Raw genomic sequence first — 20,243 nt, forward strand, 5'->3', positions numbered from 1 at the left:
TATACGTCCCCACAACACGAGTAATACGTGAAACACACACACACATATCCCTTTTATCCACTGGGGTGAAACAAACCCATGCATTATGACTCAAATCAGGCTTAATTTACTCCACATGCACTCACTTATTTAATGTCCTTATGTTCATATGCAATATACATCAAAATAGAGGGATTCTTCTCTCTGCTGCAGTATTACGGCCCATTACTAAGGGGTTTTTGGTTCTTACTTCTCTCACACAACTTGGTGGTTGAACAACTCTGGAGTCTGTCAGGCCAACTGATGACTCGTGCAGGTCTGCTGCCCTCTGGTGGCTAAAGTGTGAAATCCCACAGTGAGTGAGTCCTGCCATGAACCTTTAAACTGAAAAATTGATTTTTATTTTAGATTAAAACATATTTATATCGTATTTCTTGTATGATAACTGTAGACTTATGCAATGTGCATGTGATGGGAATGTTTTAAAGGTCAGTCTTCAACGTTTTTAGGTAATTTTAAGTCTATATTACATTACATGTAATTTAGCAGACGCTATATTCTTATATATACTCAGGTTGAAGTGTGTTTTGAGTCATGCAAACAAAGGATTTTTGATGTCGAATTGAATCGATGTTATTTAGTCGTTTTTTCACGTCACATTTACAGAATTATAATTAAAATGTGTTTTCTGTGATTAGATTACAGATCGGATAGTGCCTACACCTGAGACTGGAGATGCATGTTAATGCCAGGTGTAAACGCATCCAATCATAGAACATCTACTCTAATGCCAGGTGTAAATACATTTCTTCTGCAGACGACTCACTTACCTTGTAGATTAACCTTTTAAGGACAATGGGTAATGACATTCTGGTTGAATTGGTGCAGGTTAATTAAAAGACTGAGTACAACCTCTTTAACCGTGTGCCTGCTGCAGCAACCTTTGAATCTCCTATTAAAGGTCCACTGCGTAAGTAGAGCTGAAACGACTCATCGATTATTAATCGATTACTAAATTGATCGACAACTATTTTGATAATCGATTAAACGGTTTGAAGCTTTTTTCATGATTAAAACAAGATTTCCGACTGTTTAAGCTTCTTAAATGTGAATATTTTCTTCGTTTCTTTGCTCTGGATAACAAAGAAATTGGTTTGTGGACAAAACAAGACTTTTGAGAACATCATCATTTCCAGGTTTGACCAACATCGATCAACATTTTTTAAGGTTATCTGATATTTTATGGACCGAACGATCAATCAAATAATCAATAAAATAATCAACCTATTAATCGATTATGGATAGGCTGCAGAGTGCAACAAATGGAAGACTTTGCCCAAATAAACCTCATGCGGGAAGAGTGGAGTTGTTTTTCGTCTGTTTACATTGTAATACACTTAACCCAACATACACATGGGTAGTACGTTCAATTTCTGCCAATAAACCGTCCCAAATGTTACACACTGGACATTTAATGAGCAAAAATTGATTTTGGACTGAATGCACCTGCTCGACTCACTGCTTTAGCTTTTTATTTAGAAGTGGTGTATTGACAGCTGCTGGCTGTCAGCAGTTCTTCGTCCTTCTCTCAGGGTTTGTCTTCCATTTATCGATTGTTTAAAATACACTAATTAGCATTGTAGTGGAATAAAATCTTATTTATAAAAGGTTCCCTTTCAAGAATACAGCTCTTTAAGACGCCATGTAATGCTTCTATGTGTTATTACTTGAACCCGAGCGCCTTCAGCAGCAGCATTTTCTCAGGACTTGGCAGATCTTGTGAAACTGCTGGTGGCTTCGATTAGTTCCAGTGTCTCAAACTTGTCCGAGTCATGTCGTCCAAACCACATGAAGGTCTCCCCGGCCTGTGCCAAAGCTGCCTGTTCCGATTTCTCCTTGTGGTTGTGAGTGAATCGTCTGTTGGCTGGAATGTCGGCGGCTTCCTTCGTCGTGAAGTGAGTCTGGTAGGTGGTGCGGCTTCCACTCGGCTCTGCCGTGGCGGCGCTGCTGTCGGGTCCGTCGTGGCACAGGCAGATCTGAGAAACGAACTGTCTGCCCTCGAGACATTTCCTCCTCCCCCCACCCTGTAAGTACACCAACACAGTTATGTTCTCCATTTAAGCTGCAATGCTATTTCAGACCTGAACATTTCCTTATGCACTGGATTTCTCTTCATACTCACTTCAATGTAGACAGAGATGTCATCTTTTAACATGTACTTGTTGTCATGCACTGAGAATGGATAGACTCTGGACGTCTGTGAAGTAAAACATGAAAAAAAATATCTTGTGTTGGTTGATAGCACTTAAGACCCGGCCTTGGCTCAGTAGTGGCTCAATCCCTGGCACCTCCAGACTACATTGCCCCTGATGGCTGTGCTGGCAGCGTGTAAATGGATATGATAATTGTGTGGTATAAAAAAAGATACACTAAGAAAGAGTGAGTGAGTGGTTATGAATGTCAAAACTGGTCAGTAAGACTAGAAAAGGGCTATATAAATGCATTTACCATACTCTAATACAAATGAAGGCTTCATGGGGGCGTAGTGGCTAGCACTGTTGCCTCACAGAACCAATCCTGGTTCGACTTAGGGCCTTTAGACTCAGGGCCATCTCCTGTGGAGATGCATGTTCTGCAGGTTCTCCGGTTTCCTTCCACAGTCCAAAAACATGCAGAGGTGTTAACTGGACACTCTAAATTGACCGTCGGTGTGAATGTGAGAGTAAATGGTTGTTGGTCTCTATATTATTTGCCCTGCGATGGACTGGTGACATGTGTCCCGGGTGTACCCCGCCTTAAGTCAGCTGGAACTGGCTCCAACCCCCCCCGTGACCCTCATGTGGAGGATAAAGCGGTAAATGAGTGAGTAATTAATACAAATAAACTCAGAGGAAGGAGAAAACAGTCATGTGTTATCCACTGTACATACTCACCTGCTCTTTTTTCCATTTAGGATAGCGTTCAAACTCCAAAGCCTGAGGCAATGAGGATATAACCTGACTTAACATCAACCCCGTGCTCGTGCTACCCTCACATTTTCTTGGCTCCCCTTCTTTCACCGTCGGATGAGCAAACTGCAAACATGTCGAAGAAAAGATTTAACTAAGTCTGAATTTCTAAAATGATCTCGACGAATTATGTGAGGGAAAAAAAAAAATCAATAGCTTCTTACCCATTTCCCACAATGGTCCTTTGGATATCGCTTTTTACCTTTTGCCATTTTAAACCCCTTAAGAAGACGAGCTGAGTCAACTGAGAAGGTTCCACCGATACACCAGACTCCTCCTGCGTGTGCACAGTTCAACTTAACAACTTGGACACAAACTCCGGTGTCCATGGAAACGTGTTACAAACAAACTTGAAATCTGAGCTCAATTTGCCATGGGATTGTGAAACAGAAAATATTGAAAGTATAACCGTGGTATACTACAAACGATACAAACATGCTAAAACACAACTGTGTAATTATTAAATACATTTTCATAAATAATATTGCACGTAGTAGTGAAATTAGGGTTTTTCTTACCTGTTTTTGAAATGTGAAGAAAAAGTCCAGGTAGAAAATCTGTAGCGTATGAGATTAACAATTACATATTTTATCATATGACAAACAAAGTCATGACCAAAACCTCCTTTCGTCTTTCCACGTTGTTCAGATTCACAATTCTAAGCCCTTTTCTTAGTGACCGAGATGTGATGTCATAATTTATCCTTTTATCCATTTTGGTTGGTTGTTGGTGGTGTTTACCAGCAGTTAGCGTGTTAGCTTTGCTTATCTTAGCTATGGTGTTTTATCCTTTTTTTGTTCTTGGTCCTGTTTACCAGCAGTTAGCATCTTGGCTTTGATATTCTTAGCTAAGTGTTTTAGCCTTGTTGGTTGTTTGTTTGTGGTGTTTACTGGCAGTTAGCATCTTAGTTTAGCTTATCTTAGCAAAGTGTGCAAAGGAAAGAGAGGGAGTCAGTGACGATATGAACATAACAGATGCTAATAGCTGTTGAAGTAGTAATTATGCAATACTTTCTTTTGGTCTTAATCTGTGTTTTACAGGAGTAAATCGACACTTTTGAAAACCCAACAAATCAAAAATCTATTTTTTAGCTAAATGTATGGTTTGTTTAATCCTCAGGACCACACTATGTATGTGTATTTTAGACAAGTTTTATGAGTAAGGCTATAACTGTGACATTTTCAATGTTAGGGGTCATAAACTCAGACAAACTACTGTGAGCGTTTTGTTTTTTGGTGAAGTGGTTAGCATTGGTGCCTGACAGCAAGGACATACTTTGATAACTGGGGCCATTTGTTTTGAAGTTGCATGTTTTCCCTGTGTGTATGTGGTTTTTTTTCTCCAAGTTCTTCAGCTTCCTCCCACATCCCAAAGTCTTACAGACTGCAATTAGGATAATTAGATCATCTATATTGCCCGTAGGTGTGAATGGTTGTTTGTTTCTGTGTAGCCATTTCCAGACATGTACTCGAGACAATGCCAAGTGTTTACTGTTCAAACGCGGCGGCTGATTATAATAGAGAGACACATTCACAGCAGGAGAACAGCTTGGGCATGAAGGAGGCAGTTTCACCTGCTGCATTCTCGCAGACTCACTTAAGAATGATCCAGAGATTAAGGAGCTGGCAGGAAAATGTTCGCAGAGATATTTGCATTCTCACATACAGCCCCTTCGGACAATCTCTGGAGAATGTCCTGACTAAATTTCGTGTCTGAAAGCACCATATGTTGGCCCTGTGATAGGTTGGTGACTGAACGAAGAGAGGCCCCCCCCCCCCCCCCCAAAAAAAACTATTTAACAAAAGATAGAACTATTTTCCCTGAGCATTTCATGGTTTTATTTCCACACATCAAATATGTCAGTAAAACAACTGTTTGTTTGCAGTGTGGTATTTGTACTTATTAGGAGACATACTTTGCATACCAAAGTGCACTGAGGTTGTCCGATGAAACTTAAATGTTGTTCATTAGTGCTGATGTTGATCATGTTGGCATGTCATTGTTCAAGCCTTCCTTTATCTTGACCCCCCATCAACTACACGCTCTTCATTAAGTAGGTGAAAGGAATGATCCTGAAGAAGGTTCTTGGTTCCCACGACAACCCTTGTGTGAAGCACTGAAGGGAGGAAACAATTAATTGCTAGATGGCCATTTTACTTATATTAAGCAGTGTTATTTCAAGAGATTGTTACTTTGAATTACTTCCTGAGGTTCTTCACTGGGAAAACGTAGGCTACTCTTTTTCCATTTCCTTGTGGAGGCGTCTCTTCAGCTGTTTGGCCAAACGTTGCCACCTTATAAAAAGCAGTAATCTTTAGAGTAAATCTTTATTTTTAACCTCATTATTCAAGCAGAGGTCACACCTTAAATCCTCTTACCTTTCCTGTGCATCGTTGTACTTATTCAGCCTGTCAGCCTCCTCCCGCTTCTCCTCCATCCAGCGCTGTAAGAGTTCATCTTTCTCTCTGCAAGCCTGTGCCAGTGTTTCCTTTAGTCCTTGCTGCTCTGTGCACAGCGCTGCCAACTCTTTGGATTGACACTCTATGGTAAACTCAAACTCCGAAAGGGTCACCTTCAAAGTGTTCGACATCCTAGCGTGGTTCTGTGCCTCTTGACGGTACTGGGACATACTGAAATAGAAAAGTAATAAAAGAAAAGGGTGATTCATTCCAACTATGATAACCTTGTCAAATTGTTTCTTTACTTTAAGATGTTAAATAAAAAGGTCGCAAGTTAATCTTACAGTGCCGGGGAACAAAAATGGTGTAAATTACAGTTAATCAGTGAAGGTGTTGCTCTCACTGAACAGTAGCTGCAACAAATGCAGAAACACTTCTGTGGTTATGGATTACAGTGGAAGCTTCAACCCTGAGATTTTTTTCCTTCCCCATAGGACATGAATGGGGAGTATAGAATAATGTTCACTTCTGGGAGGGGAAAGGAAACAATAACACTTGTCCTGTCAGGAAACTTCATCATTACATAGTGTTCTGCAGAATGTTTATTTGACAGCCATAACACAAAACAAAAAAACTCTGCAAGTCTCCCTATAAACTAACTGAAACCACATGTCAGCCAAAAACAACATTAAGGCAACAGAGAATCCATTAGTCAACACATTCTGCCAAAGACCTCTCCATTCAAAAAGGAATTCTGACGTTGTGAACATGTAACTGCCTCGTCTGCAAATAACACGCGAGTCTGATGAGATGAGCGCTGACATGTGATTACCGTGACTGCAAGTACTGCAGTTCCGCCTCTTTAAGGTGCAGCACGGTGGTCAGGTCAGAGACAGTCTGGGACAGCTGTGGACACACACACACACACACACACACACACGGACACACGGACACACACAAAAGCAAAGCATGAACATATAGTGGGGGAGAGCTATAAGTTGAAAAGATGGCATCCACACACAGAGAAGAGAAAGATAGTGTGAGCAGATTTTCCCAGTTGTATCTGCACATCATTTAGGACCAATTGTTTTACAAAGTTAAAAGCATTGGATTGGCATGATGTGACTGAGAGATAGTCATATATATATATATATATATATATATATATATATATATATATATATATACACATAGTATATCAGCAAGCTGTTATGAGTTAAACTAAGCTTGTGTATGTAATTCTCAAGCATCTTGAGTAAACCTGAAGAATTAGACACTTAAATTGTATAAGCTGTTTTTGTTCCTGGAAAAATATCTTAAAACTCCATTAATATTTCCCTTATTTTATGGATGTGTTCCAACAAAGTGGTTGAGACATAATTACTTATTGTGTGGTCATTTGCAAAAAAAATAGGGAACCAAGACTTTTGTATGGTGCTCAACTTTTAAATAACTATCTATACAGGCAATTATTTAATTTACCAGTTCTGGGTTTTCAAAGGACAATGACCTTATCTAGATAGAGAAAATAACCATGGACTTCAGCAGAAAAGCCCCCTCCCCCCACACTTCTGCAGCCTCCTAACATCAAGGAGACTGGAGGTGTAGAGAGAGCTGACAGTCACAAGTTTCCTAGTCTTCATGTGACAGAAAATGAGCTGAGCTGGGACAACAACACCACGGCCACAGTGAAATCAGACTCAAATCTCACCAGTGACATCACTGTGAGGTTTGGTTACACTCTCTCAGAGGACACTGAGATTAAGTCTCTACAGACAATCATGAAAACTGCAGAGAAATGCATTGGCACTAAAAAACTTACATCCACTCACAACTGGGCCGCCGTTACTGCAGTTACTTATTTTGACACATTCAACTCTATAAAATAAATGGTGTATGTTGTCACCGGGACCACATTTACAACAATATTTGCAAACTTAAAGAGGCATCAAAATCAAAATGATACTATACTTAGCTTTAAGTCAAATGTTTAAATCTAAATAATACATGTTTGGAAACTCCAAGACCTGACATTTAGATTATTGGACATTTAACATTTAGATTTTAAAAATTGTCATTGAATTGGTCAAAGTTTGGATTTAGATGATGTGATTTGTGAATTTTTTAGCCGTAGTTTAGTAGGCTATTGCTGTACATCTGGTTAAAAGTGACTTACATAAACTTAAACCACTCATGTTTGAAATCAACTGCTCCTAATAAAGTGGTTAATGAGTGTCTCTACCTCCCTGTACCTGTGCACATGGCTAATTCAATTTAATTAAGACTTATAATAGTGTTATCATGTGATCACTCTGCATTTAACCCACCTTTTCTGACAGGTGCTCAGTCTCTCTCAGCTGCAGCTGAAGGATCCGGGTGTTTTTCTCAGCAGCAGCGCCAGCACCTTCCAAACTGAACATAATCAGGGATTAAAATGTGGAAATATACATTTTTATAAATAAGAATCAAATGATTTACTTCTAACCTCTGGCACTGAAACTCGTCCAGGATTTGTTTGCGAATTTCAAAAAGCTCCTCCAGCTGAGACACTAAAAAACAACAACAAATGCAATTATAATGTGCAGAGAAAGTGGGTGAAAAAAAAAATCTTATTAAGAACAATCATCTCACAGCTGGTAAAAACACCAACATATGGATGTTTCTCAGTTTGGTCTCGCTGTTGCAGTCGAGCGCGCACGTGACTCTTCCAGCTTCCCATTGTGGTGTCACATTCATTCACTCATTCATTCAAAGTTTCCAGATCGCGTCGTCTTCCAATCAATCGCCCGCACTTGACAACAAACATTAGGGAGTTTTAACGAGGTCGAGCACGAAATGATTTAACCAACACGACGATGACAATCATCATCACTGAGAATAAACAGCTCCCGCAGCAGGTTTTCACAGCTCCTCCTCCTCCTCCTGTTTGTCATTCCTCTGCTGAATGTCACTTAACCTCTTCTTCACTGACCCTCTTTTTGGGGTCACTGTTCGAAAATGACATGTCCAAACTAAATAGAGTCTGAGCGTCAACAAGCAGAACACTTCTCCTTGTTGACGCTGTTGGACTATGTTTACATGTAATATTCTATCCCTAATTTATTTGTATTACTTCAATATTTATAAATATAAATCAACCTAAATTGCCTAGTCCTATTTAGGGTGAAATTAAAATAGCAATGCTTACTCTTATAAATCCCCTTTCTCTTTATTCGATTATTTCCCACAAAATTCAAAAGTGAAAGTATTCCAGTGGAAAAATAAGTAAAGGTGATATTTGGTATGTGAATTAATTATATGACTATATAGTATAAATAAATTATCAAAACGATAAAATGCTCACGAAAAAACCCGCAAAATGTAATATGTGCTCAACTTTTCTAGAAAGATCAAAGCGCCGGTGCACACTACAACTACTACTACTAATCCGTTTGAGTTTATTACTCAAAACATCGCTGTGGCTCAAATATATCCCGTGATATCAGCTGTAATTTATTCAACAAACTATTAAAATAAAAGATAATATGAATAATCAAGTAATTTCAACAGTTGAAAAGGGAAAACAAGAATTTTGATCGACTAGCTAGCATGTCAAGCTAGCGAATCAAAGTCACTAAAGTCACTAAAGTCACTAAAGTCACTCACGTCACTCACATTTGTCAAAGTGAGTGTCGTCCATGAAGTCAACCATGGACAGGTTGACTTATTGTTAGTAAGTGATCGTTGTTTTCTGGACGGCCGTGTGTCCACTACGAGCGAAGCAGCAGCAGGAGCTGGAAACGGCACAGACAATGCACTGGAGGAAAGTAGTGGTGCTACCGGCTCCGAAAACAACAAATATGCAGGTAACATGTGTTGTTATTGTATAAAAATGACAATTAAACCACATATATATGCACCTGTTGGCTGCCACTGTCAGTAAACTTCTGGCAGCAATAATAGTCACCATCCAGAGGTGAACTACTTCCATTTTATGCCGGTCAAAAGCACTTGCGCCGCCGCATGACCAACAGCAGCACACGTCACGTGAGGCTAACGGGTTAGCAGTTAGCAGAGGCTCCGGATAGCAAGTTAGCTCAGAGAGTCGACAGACAGAGAAGTGGGGATTTCCACACGGAAACTTTATTCTACAGTATTCACATCGACTATACAAAGCCAGGTCTCCACGACACTACGTTCACTATTCATAAATGGGCAGTAAGGCGTAGACAGTACAACCAGCATCTACTCGTTACTGAGAGTTCCTTCTTGGGGATGGTCCACGGAGCAGGAGGCCACCATCTTGTGGCGCTTTTCAGTATTGCAGTAACAACACATCTAGGCTCTCTGTTAGTCTTGAAGAATTTATCTGTGAACCTGTTCCATTTCTTTTAACCTCTTCTTCACTGACCCTCTTGTTGGGGTCCCTGCTCGAAAATGACATGCCCAAACTAAATAGAGTCTATCTCTGCAATTACAAGCTCTATGTGAATTATCTTGGTATCAAAATAGAGATAGCACTTGTGAGATTCCCCCAGAAGTGTGTTTCACTGTAGATGCCACTGTGCCAGAGTAAATGCAGATGGGACCCATCGTAAATGAAGGATTTTCATGCCATGTAACAACATGTGGACATTAGTTGTGCAGAGTCTGATGCTGCTGAAGTAAAATTACAGAGGTTTACTAAAGAGATGCCTAGGCGTTCTCTAGTTTGGCACCGTCTGTGCGATTACTATGGGTAAAAAATTATTAAACGCATTAAATTTTAAGTACATGTCTCTATTGGTCTAATAAAAACTTGTTTGAATTAAATTTTTTTTAAAATTACTCAAAAATCAATATATTTGTGGCTCTTTTCTCTGGAGCGTCAGAGACAATTCTGAGCCTCAGCCTGTTCAGGGCCATAGTTCTGGCTAACATTGGCCAATCTGGGTGATTGACAGCTCGTTTTAATCCTCTAAACCAATAGAATCAGGTTCTGTAACTCCCTGCAGTTAGACCTACTTGGAGAAGGACGCAAATGCGTATGACACAGTTTGACGGACACAGGGACAACGAGCTAATGTCCCTCTGGAATGACCAATCAGACCAAGAACAGGCCCCAAAGCATGCTGGGAAGTGTAGGTCTTCAGTTGAAACGGTTTTGTTTCGGTAAACAGCAAAGGTAAGACAACATGTTAATTTTGATCGCTGAGTGTCAGAGAAACCTGAGTGGATTGAGATCTTAAAACAGTTTTTTACAGACATTTTTCATAGTCAATATACAAAAATACAGGTGTGCAATCTCCAAAGCATTGTGGTGCCAATGGTAATCAAACTACAATCATATGGATTGGTTTTTGTTTAAATACAAATCTGAAGAATATGACAGGTTTTCTGTATCTTTCCTGTGCGTTTTGGCAGTGAAATGGCAGGTGAGGGCCTGAAGTTAATTTACAACTGTCTGTACATACAAATACAAGCAGATACACATGTACGCACATTTAAATGGAAAACAATGTAAATATACACACTCATGGAGATACAGACACAGAGAAAGACACACATGGCAAGAGGACTCTGCATTCCCCTGCTTTTTAGGGGGAAATGTACATGTTCTAGTTGAAGTATGTAAACAAAAATTGCATGTAGTGAACCATATTGTGGCCCTAGGCAGAAGCACATTTTCCCCAGCTGGATACTAAGGTAACTTTGTGAAACCATGGATAACAGATCCTTAGGAAACCATGACATACTTACCTCAGTTAGTGTTCTGTGGTCATCCTTAAGATAAGAAAAGCAAATCCTTCATTTGTCCCACAAGTAGAAATAATGTAAGGAAATAAAAGTGCAAGAAAAAACAATACGAAAACCAGATAAGCAATAGCTTATACAGTAAATACAAGTAAACAGTGCACTCAGGGAACTAACACATGATGCTTCATTTGTTATCATTCAGGACTCTGCTGTATGCTCAGACAGCTCTGAAATCAAGAGCCGTGCTGTGGTCAAGTACTCTGCTGCCCCTCCTCCTACCAGCTATGCCTTGCTGCAGGAGAAGACAGACCTGAAGCTGCCTCCTGCCAACTGGCTAAGAGAAAACACCCAGCTGGGCAGTGCAGGCACAACTATATTAGGGTCCAGCAGCAGGAGCAAGCCCTTTTCCAGGTATAACTCAAAATACCATGATTTGAATCAAAAATGATTCATTGCTCTGATGTGAGACAATGTTGCCCTCTGTAGCAAAATTATTGATTGCAGCATGGCCAAATATTTTTAAATTGGTAATTTGTCAGATGGTAACTTTAGGTTGAATTGAATTACATTACATTACATTACATGTCATTTAGCAGACGCTTTTATCCAAAGCGACTTACAATAAGTGCATTTAAACATTTGGTACAAATAAGTGCTAGAAGTAAGTAAGAGCTTCAAGTAAATCAAACTATGAAGTGCTAGTCATAAGTGCGATACATTTTTTTTTTTTTTTTTTTTTTTTGTCGTCGTCGTTATCGTCTTAGTCGAGGTAGAGTCGGAAGAAATGTGTTTTTAGTCGGCGGCGGAAGATGTGGAGGCTTTCCGCTGTCCGGATGTCGATGGGGAGCTCGTTCCACCATTTGGGAGCGAGGACAGTGAACAGTCTGGAGTTCTGTAAATGCCTCTGCGATCCTGTCAGTGAGGGGGCAGCGAGCCGGTTTGCCAATGCAGAGCGAAGTGGGCGGGCTGGGGTGTAGGTTTTGATCATGTCCTGGATGTAGGCTGGACCGGATCCGTTTGTAGCATGAATTCAATTCACACCATATTGAATTCACACCATATTGTCCCCTTTTTTGTGACTACATAGTAAACCGATTGTGTTTTAAGTAGGTTTGATTTGTAGCTTAAAGCAAACAGAGGTTTGTCATGTTCTCGTGTTTCTGCCTTCTTGATTCGCAGGAACTTTATTGTTGCCAGATGATTAGATAAACCCAATCAGAGGTAGACTGATTAACTAGTATGGTGTGCAGTTGCTGGCACTGTTGAACTGAATTATATTACACTGCTATTATTACATGTTTGTTTTGTGTGTTTTTTCTAAAAAGGGTAAACTAAATACGAAAACACCTGCCGTTAGTTTGTATTAGAGGTTGAAAGCATTATGGTCTATGCTCTGCTTAATTATGAAAACTGGCTGGGCTGATGGTGTCCGTTGATGGTCAGATCCCACTCATTTAGACTAATTGGTTCTCCCTAGTCTATTCATTTTAGGCACCACACGTAATGGTTTCCATATATTCTGCCTTTTTTTTCCATTGTTATTACAAATATTGTGTGAAAGAGAGTTATGCAGTAGTTTAGGAAGCATCCGAGAACTTCCTTCTGCATAGCTGATTATCAAATTAGTACTGTGTTTATCAGTGGATAAAGCCATTAATGAGCCTGTCTCTACTCTATGACACAGTTTTGAGACACAGTAATTAAGTTCCATTTCTTCCCTTTGTAGTTTTGGGATGGCCTACGACTTCATTGACTGCATTGGCGATGATGTTGACGTGGTGTCAGACTCAGAGGTTTGTGGGGCTGTTGGAAATCTCACATTTTGTTTATGAAAAACAAACAAAAAAATACCTGATGCAAATGTCTGTTTTCTGCCACATTCAGAACATCAAGAAGCTTTTGAAAATTCCCTTCAGCAAGTCCCACGTCAGCATGGCTGTTCATCGGGTCGGGAGGACGCTGCTGTTGGATGAGCTGGACATTCAAGAGCTCTTCATGAAGTCCTCTCAGGTACAGCAAAGCTTTTTAACCGGACAAGTCAAAGTTGTTCCATGCTCTTGTACAAAGATGTTGTGCCAGCATTTTAAATGACATCATGGCAGTAAGTGGTTTAAGTGATTCCCCCTGCTGTGTTGGCTTTGTAGACAGGAGATTGGACGTGGCTGAAAGAGTTTTACCAGCGGCTAATTGATCAGAAATGGCAGAGGAAAAAGAAAAGTAAAGAGCACTGGTATCAGAGCGCAATCCTCTCAAAATTCCTCTATTATAGGTGAGTTAATGTGTGGTACACAAATTCTCTAAAACAGCAGCACCATGCGAGTTGGATTAAACTTTCTGTCCTAGATTGTTTTGGTCATCACTCTGTGGTTTCTTGCAGTATAAATGGTAATGATGCCGAGGAGGCTGTACCAGACAACTCGAATGAGGGGGATGTGAAAAATGGGGCAGAGGAGTTCAGTTATTCCTTCATGAGCACACAGTCAGACGCAGAAGAGTCCGATGCTCCCAAGGAGGTACACAAAAAAATCTTGAGAATATCAACTAAACCTCTGAAAGATATAATGCTTGAAAATATACAGATTTAATTGCTAAAAATGGATTGAAAAAAAGATAAATCTAAATACATTTTCTAAAAGAATTTGTGAACTTACCTACAAATATTACTGAATGGTGAAAAGTAGCAAAGGTTAAAAATAGTGCTGTCAAATGATGAAAATATTTAATCGCATTCATTTCATAGTTGACATAGTTGATTAATCGCAATCAATCGCACATTTTTATCTATTCTAAATGGTCCGTGTATCTTTTGGTCATTCGATTTTCAATTCACATATTTAAAAACAAAAATTGAGTGGTTATTTAATTTTCGTTTTAAAATACAAAAATTTTAATTGAATTACAAGTCTTTTTTCTTTGTCAATGTCAGAAAGGGATGGACTAAATTTAAAAATATTTGTTTTTCATTTTCTAGTAATAATAACAAATGAAAATCACTAGAATCACTTTTCATATTGTCTGACCGGAAGTTGACATTTTTTGGCAAGCGTGCCCAAAGTGACGTGGGTCACCTTTCCCAGGCTAAAATGTCTGTGGAACCTAACTCTGACATGATTTCAGATTTTAGAGACTCATATTATCAATCAGGAGTAAAACGTAAACATGACGTCACGCGCGTCTTATTCCGGTCAGTCGTCATGGATATAAATAATATAAAGTCTGAGACAGTAACTTAGGCTACCTGACGTCTTGCATTCCTTCCATGGCGAGGTACCCCTTTATCATCATCCTTCCGTATGTAGGTCCCATCTAAAAAATAAAAACCATGACTTTAACATTTCAAAATGATCCCAGCTGATATGTTTATCATGATAATAGACTAGGGTGACCATATTTTCATTTGGGAAAACCAGGACACCTTGTCGGGGGGGGCTGGGGGGTGGGCGGTCATGTGGAGGATGCTGCTGCTTTAATAGTATTTTATTATTATTCAATTATACCGGTATATTATATTATATAGATAGAACAAGATATTTAGTTGGTTTATTAAAAATGCTTTTCAGTAAAAGTCAATAACAATAACTCCAATAACAAATGAAGTCAACAATTCCTGTAATGAATGAACAGCACAATGAAAGAAATAATGTCGCATCTTAACAGTCCAAAGAAGGTAATTTTAAAAACCAGGACATTTCCTCACTTTCTAAAAATAACCCGGGACACCCGGGACAGGACGTGAAATACGGACATGTCCCGGGAAATACGGACGTATGGTCACCCTATAATAGACAATTCCATGCGTGCGTGTGCAACACACACATACACACACACACCAAAGTAGCAAACAGGAGAGCAGGTTCCTAACTCAGTTATGGCTTTAGCCACCTCTAACTCCAAATGTGTGTCGGGAGTCCCATCAAGCTTGAGCCTTTTTCAGCGAAAAATCTCCTCACATTTCTTGCAGAATATCCTCTCTCGACCCCACTTTTGTACTATATGCGTGCAGAGATTTCTGCAGATGGCAGGCCTTGTTTTGCCATGTCTAAAATCATGTCAGAGTAAGGTTCCAAAGACATTTGAGCCTGGGCAAGGGCGAACCACAGGTCACTTTGGGCGCTCATGCCAGTAAACGTTAACTTCCAGTAGGACAATATGAAACAAACAGAAATTCTTCCATGTCTTTCTTCTAGTGATTTTAATTTTTGTTATTATTACTAGAAAATGAAAAAAAATTAGTCCATCCCTTTTATGACACTGCCAAAGAAAAATGCCTTGTAATTCAATTTGAATTGTTGTATTTTAAAATGAAAATGAAATAACCACTCATTTTTTGTTTTTAAATATCCGTTTGTGAATTGAAAATCGAATTTCCCTTGATTTCTTTTTGTCACATTACTTTTTTTGCTATTTTTAATTCTCTTATCAACATAGAAAAGTGGATCGGCGTGCTTTATTGAGACAATATCTCTATCACCTGAATGTTTTGAGTTAATCTCTTATTGTGAGAGTCGCACAATAGTAAGAGAAGCTGTGTATCACCCTACATTGCTGTGAATAAAGAGTCGTTCTTCAATGCAGACGGAGTCCCGTGGTTTAATGTGTTGTTGCCGTAATGAGCTAATCTGAGCTAAAGGAGCTAGCAGTCTTCGGAGGTCTCCTTACTACGGTTCGGGGGTCTGCCAGCTTGGTTGGTAACACTACATACATCATTACTTGGATGTGGGGAGTACGTCGAGCAATGATCCAGGCTGCGTTGTATACGGAGAGCCCGCTTGGAGACGGCGAGAAGCCCAAACAAGTGTGCGCAACGTGCCTGTTGTTTTGTTTCCGGTCTAGCTATTTCCGGTGTGATGTTGTAGTTTGTCTAACGTTAGTAAACTACAACTCTCGCGATAAAAAAAATTTACGCCGTTGAAATGGGTTTTTGTTAAAGCCGTTAATAACGCATTTAACTGACAGGACTAGTTAAAAACTGAGAAGGGTCTAGCTGCAGACCCGCAGACCACTCAACGAAACGCCCCTTTACTCAACGAAACGCCCCTTCACTCAACGAAACGCCCCTTTACTCAACGAAACGCCTCCTCACACTCAACGAAACACCCCCTCACACTACCCGACACTCTGATTGGCTCTCAAGGGACTGCGTCTGAAACGTGATGAAGTTTACGTTGACCGAGTATGAAGAGAGAACCCGAAAAAGTAACACGGTTAAAACACGGGAAAATAACGGAGGAAAAGGTAAGAATAGATAAAAAACACATTTAGATATTGAACACTGGATGAAAAGTCATTATTTGTATCCATTAAATCAATTAAGTGCGGTTTATTAACCAGTTATGTCTGCATGCTGTAACGATAGCGATTGTAACAGCAAGCAAGACGCAGCGATTTTCTCCCTTTTTTTCTTTTTTTTTCCTTTTTTTCTTTTATTTATATGTACAGGTTATAACATTGACAATATAACATTGTCTCATTTTCAACCAAGAAACGTATAAGATAAACTATATGATCTCTATATATTAGTATTTATCTGTTTTTTAATCTTTAAATGACTCTGACAAGTTGCACACAGCTTTGCTAATTTGAAAACGTGTGACCTCAGTTCTACAATTGTTAAGATAAAAGATTTAATGATGAATAATATTTTTCATGTTTAGAAATTAGAAGTTCTGTTGAATCACAGTCAACAGTGTCATTTGATTTGATTTATTTCAGTTAGCCTGCATATATTTTAGGACAGGGAAAGTCTTACAGGCAAATGCAGTCCAGTTCATTACTTCTTGATTCTGGATTAAAAATGTTTCCATGTTAAAAATACAAAATACAATTTTAATTTACATTTTCTCTTATAGAGCAACACTACGTTCAGTGAAGGAGCAGACCCTGAGCTGAGAAGATGCGACTCGGACACTTATCAGTGTCCGATCTGCACAAAAAAGGGGAGCTATGCAAAGCTTGTGTCCCATCTGCAGGGACACCAAAGGTCAATGGTGGAGTACGATGGTAAGTCCTAAATTATCAAATATTTTTTCATTTCAACGCTGAAAGGCTTTAATTTCCCCATGAGCCTTATGTATTATTAAATGTGATGTTATTTCTGTTTGTCCTGACCATGGATAACTGTGACCATCAAACTATTCAACTCATCCATTTGAGTATCAGAAACTCAAAATAAGTAAAGTAAAGTAAACTAATGCTGGAGCCATTTCATCTATGTGTACTGTACTTCATGTGTGTAGAATCTTAAGTCAATTTGTATTTTATTTTCACTCTTGTTGAGAATTTAGATATTGGAAAAGTTTCAAGATTCCTGCATTTTTATAGATGCCCCTAATAATAATGATTGTTCTCAGAAGTAATGTAACAATTTGCCTCTCAGACAGGCTTATCTGTATATCCATTTAGGGCAGTGATGTTACTGTGGCCAAACAAGTTGCCAGCCAGGATGACACCTCTTATCAGAGGAAGTGCAAATAATCAGGGAAAGAAAATGTCTTATTCAAAGTTCTTAATCACATGTATTCAGTGTTGCATATTATGTGTAATTTAATTTTAGGAAAGGGCCCAACAAGCCCAACAGAAGTGACGCGAGGCATGTTGTCTGTTAACCAGTGTAATCACAGAGGATCAGGGCATGCTGCAACACCTTAAAGTGAGTGACAATGGCATTTAGTGTGGTGTTTGTGTATTTGTATATGAATACCCAAACTAAAATCCTAAACAATTTTTATAGAACATCATCACAGGCAACACGGTGTCTCCTTGGGCCAAGAAACAGGACAGGGTCATCCTTCTTTTTGAAGATGATGAACAAGTGGACAAAGTCATGCACTTCTTGTCTGAAGTACTCGAACGTACTGAGACAGACAAGAGGTTTGCAGATCCAGTGGCATTCGTAATGGATGTACTTTTGCCAGAGGTGAGATCTCAGACACTGACACTGATTTGTAGACTACATGTTTTATGTGACTGCATATGTCTGTCTCCTTTTAACACATGGTCACTGTCTAACACCATCTTAAATCTTAATCTTCATGCCACAGGCAACAGTATACGCCCTCGGAGCTGTTCACTCCATCTCCCTGGACAAAGCCAAGGAGATGTACATGCGTGGCACAGAGTTTGACTCAAGGTAAGCCGGATAGTTTAGGTTTTCAGTTTATATCTTATTATGTATTTGAGTGTCTTTAACGACTTAATTATTTTGCTATATCATTTTGTCTTGTCAGCGAGATAACCCAGCTTGGGGAACAGCTTCAGAGCCACATTTCCTCAAAAGCGAGGCAGAACCTGGATAGCTTCCTGAGCAATTACAAGAAAGCCTTGGAGTGTGAGGAATTCCTCAGGCGCCTGTAATCCCTGGGTAGTAAATGTGTCTGCTGGATAGTCTGTTGTGTATAAAATAAAGAAAATATATCTTTCATCACTTGTATTCATTACATGGATTTGAAAGTTATACAACTTTCTGTGCAGAATCAAGGGTTTCAGTGCATTTGTTTTACTTTCATCAAAAGACCTACTGATGTCCAACTGGCTGGGTTTGATTCAGATACCAATGTTTCACATATCTTCCTGGAAATAGGTAACATCTCCTTAATGACATACTCAGCAGATCTTGTCTACTTAACTTCTGTCTACCACCACCACCTGGACCACACCAGCACAGAATTTTAGGAGGGTTTCTTTCAGGTTAAAAACCTGATCAAGTAGACTTTTATTAGTTCTAATTGTTGTTCTGTCCAGTTGAACAACATGTCAAACTACAGACTAATAAGACATTCAATAAATGTAGGCCTATATTAAACACACCTTTTTGTAACATACAGGTTGCCATGATGTTGGAAGTTTGCAAAAACAAATGAAATTATTCAAAGTGTGTGTTCAAAGTGGAATTTGTGATATTATATTGTATAAACGTGATATTATATTGTATAAACGTGATAATTATATTGTATAAACGTGATAATTATATCACATAAACGTGATATTATATTGTATAAACGTGATAATTATATCACAAAAACGTGATACTATATTGTGTGAACGTGATGTTCAAAGAACTTTTCCAATCGGCATTTATATATTTTAGCAGTTTGGCTATAACATTTCATACTTTACAAAGTGACATTAATTATTCACAAATTTCACAGAAAGTACATTTCTGTGTTCATAAAAGTCAACACGAGTATTTATTATTCTCTTTTCCTGTCGCACACCGGGATAAAAGTCTCTTGTCAACAAGTGTCTGTGAAATACGCGTGTGTAAATAAAGTTTCAATAAAAGAAGACGTTATCACGTTAGTAAACGTCATCACGTTAGTAAACGTCATCACGTTTCAGACGCAGTCTCTTGAGAGCCAATCAGAGTGTCGTGTAGTGTGAAGGGGCGTTTCGTTGAGTAAAGGGGCGTTTCGTTGAGTGAAGGGGCGTTTCGTTGAGTAAAGGGGCGTTTCGTTGAGTGGTCTGCGGGTCTGCAGCTGGACCTACTTGTAAAAACTAACAAAACAATATTTACTGACAGTATCACTCTGTGAAACATGGAGGAAAGTGTTTCTTTGGTTTGTTTCATTCACTTAAATGACTACAGACGCTACCTCGGTTTGTTGCATAATGTTTGTTGATGTTATTTGTTTGACAGGGTTTAAGAAATGACTTTGTGCGAAACATCAGGTGGACGTTTGAGGATATCCACATGCTGGTTGGATGCAACATGCCTATTTTCGGAGGTGGTCGCTATCCTGCCGTCAGTCTAAGACTCAGGTTGGAGGTTTAAACTAAGTTTCTATTGTCCAGGGTTTAAAATACAAATTCATACAGAAAATGATTAATCCTGTAATTTTTATTGCATTGCATGTTCATTTTTAACAAGAAACTGCACATCTCAACAAAATATGGCTTGAAAATCTATGTGATGACTCACAGTTTGTTCATGCATAGTTATGATAGATGGAGAATATTGTTGTAGACGTAGGTAATTAATTTGAGATAATCTGAGCAGCGGTGGTGAACTACAACGGTCCCTAACGGTCCGAGTATCTTTTGGTCATTGATTTTCAATTCACAAACGGATATTAAAAAACAACAAATGAGTGGTTATTTGATTTTTGTTTTAAAATACAAAAATTAAAATTGAATTACGAGCGTA

At 39.0% G+C, this 20,243-nt stretch overlaps 3 protein-coding genes across 8 annotated transcripts in view; 2 read left to right on the forward strand and 1 right to left on the reverse strand.

Annotated features, from left to right (window-relative positions):
• Positions 1-9,400, reverse strand: LOC131474424 (autophagy-related protein 16-like). 6 transcript variants are annotated; one of them, XM_058652273.1, is made up of 9 exons: positions 9,286-9,400; positions 9,041-9,159; positions 7,872-7,935; positions 7,714-7,798; positions 6,219-6,292; positions 5,366-5,617; positions 3,506-3,544; positions 3,152-3,264; positions 2,913-3,053 (listed from the first exon to the last, which is right to left on the reverse strand). In XM_058652273.1, the coding sequence occupies exons 2-8, from the start codon at positions 9,075-9,077 to the stop codon at positions 3,228-3,230; spliced, it is 588 nt and encodes a 195-aa protein (XP_058508256.1). In that variant the 5' UTR covers positions 9,078-9,159; positions 9,286-9,400; the 3' UTR covers positions 2,913-3,053; positions 3,152-3,227. The 6 variants fall into 6 exon arrangements, with proteins under 6 accessions (XP_058508251.1, XP_058508255.1, XP_058508256.1 ...); XM_058652269.1 differs by lacking the exons at positions 9,041-9,159; positions 9,286-9,400 and adding an exon at positions 8,018-8,522; XM_058652271.1 differs by lacking the exons at positions 2,913-3,053; positions 3,152-3,264; positions 3,506-3,544; positions 9,041-9,159; positions 9,286-9,400 and adding exons at positions 4,816-5,103; positions 5,180-5,281; positions 8,018-8,515.
• The window catches only part of LOC131474427 (erythroid differentiation-related factor 1-like), a 22,896-nt gene continuing 11,744 nt past the window's right edge, over positions 9,092-20,243 (forward strand). Inside the window, exons 1-7 of the mRNA XM_058652275.1 lie at positions 9,092-9,231; positions 11,304-11,512; positions 12,828-12,894; positions 12,986-13,111; positions 13,246-13,370; positions 13,479-13,614; positions 19,737-19,858. Coding sequence (XP_058508258.1) covers positions 9,178-9,231; positions 11,304-11,512; positions 12,828-12,894; positions 12,986-13,111; positions 13,246-13,370; positions 13,479-13,614; positions 19,737-19,858 — 839 coding nt within the window. The 5' untranslated portion in view covers positions 9,092-9,177. The remainder of the gene's footprint in view (positions 9,232-11,303; positions 11,513-12,827; positions 12,895-12,985; positions 13,112-13,245; positions 13,371-13,478; positions 13,615-19,736; positions 19,859-20,243) is intronic.
• On the forward strand, positions 16,233-18,489 carry LOC131474425 (PWWP domain-containing DNA repair factor 3A-like). Its single transcript, XM_058652274.1, has 6 exons — positions 16,233-16,336; positions 16,951-17,101; positions 17,655-17,750; positions 17,832-18,017; positions 18,142-18,230; positions 18,328-18,489. The coding sequence occupies exons 3-6, from the start codon at positions 17,733-17,735 to the stop codon at positions 18,452-18,454; spliced, it is 420 nt and encodes a 139-aa protein (XP_058508257.1). The 5' UTR covers positions 16,233-16,336; positions 16,951-17,101; positions 17,655-17,732; the 3' UTR covers positions 18,455-18,489.

Source organism: Solea solea, chromosome 15, assembly GCF_958295425.1.
Source record: "Solea solea chromosome 15, fSolSol10.1, whole genome shotgun sequence".
In the NCBI taxonomy this organism is placed as follows: Eukaryota; Metazoa; Chordata; class Actinopteri; order Pleuronectiformes; family Soleidae; genus Solea; species Solea solea.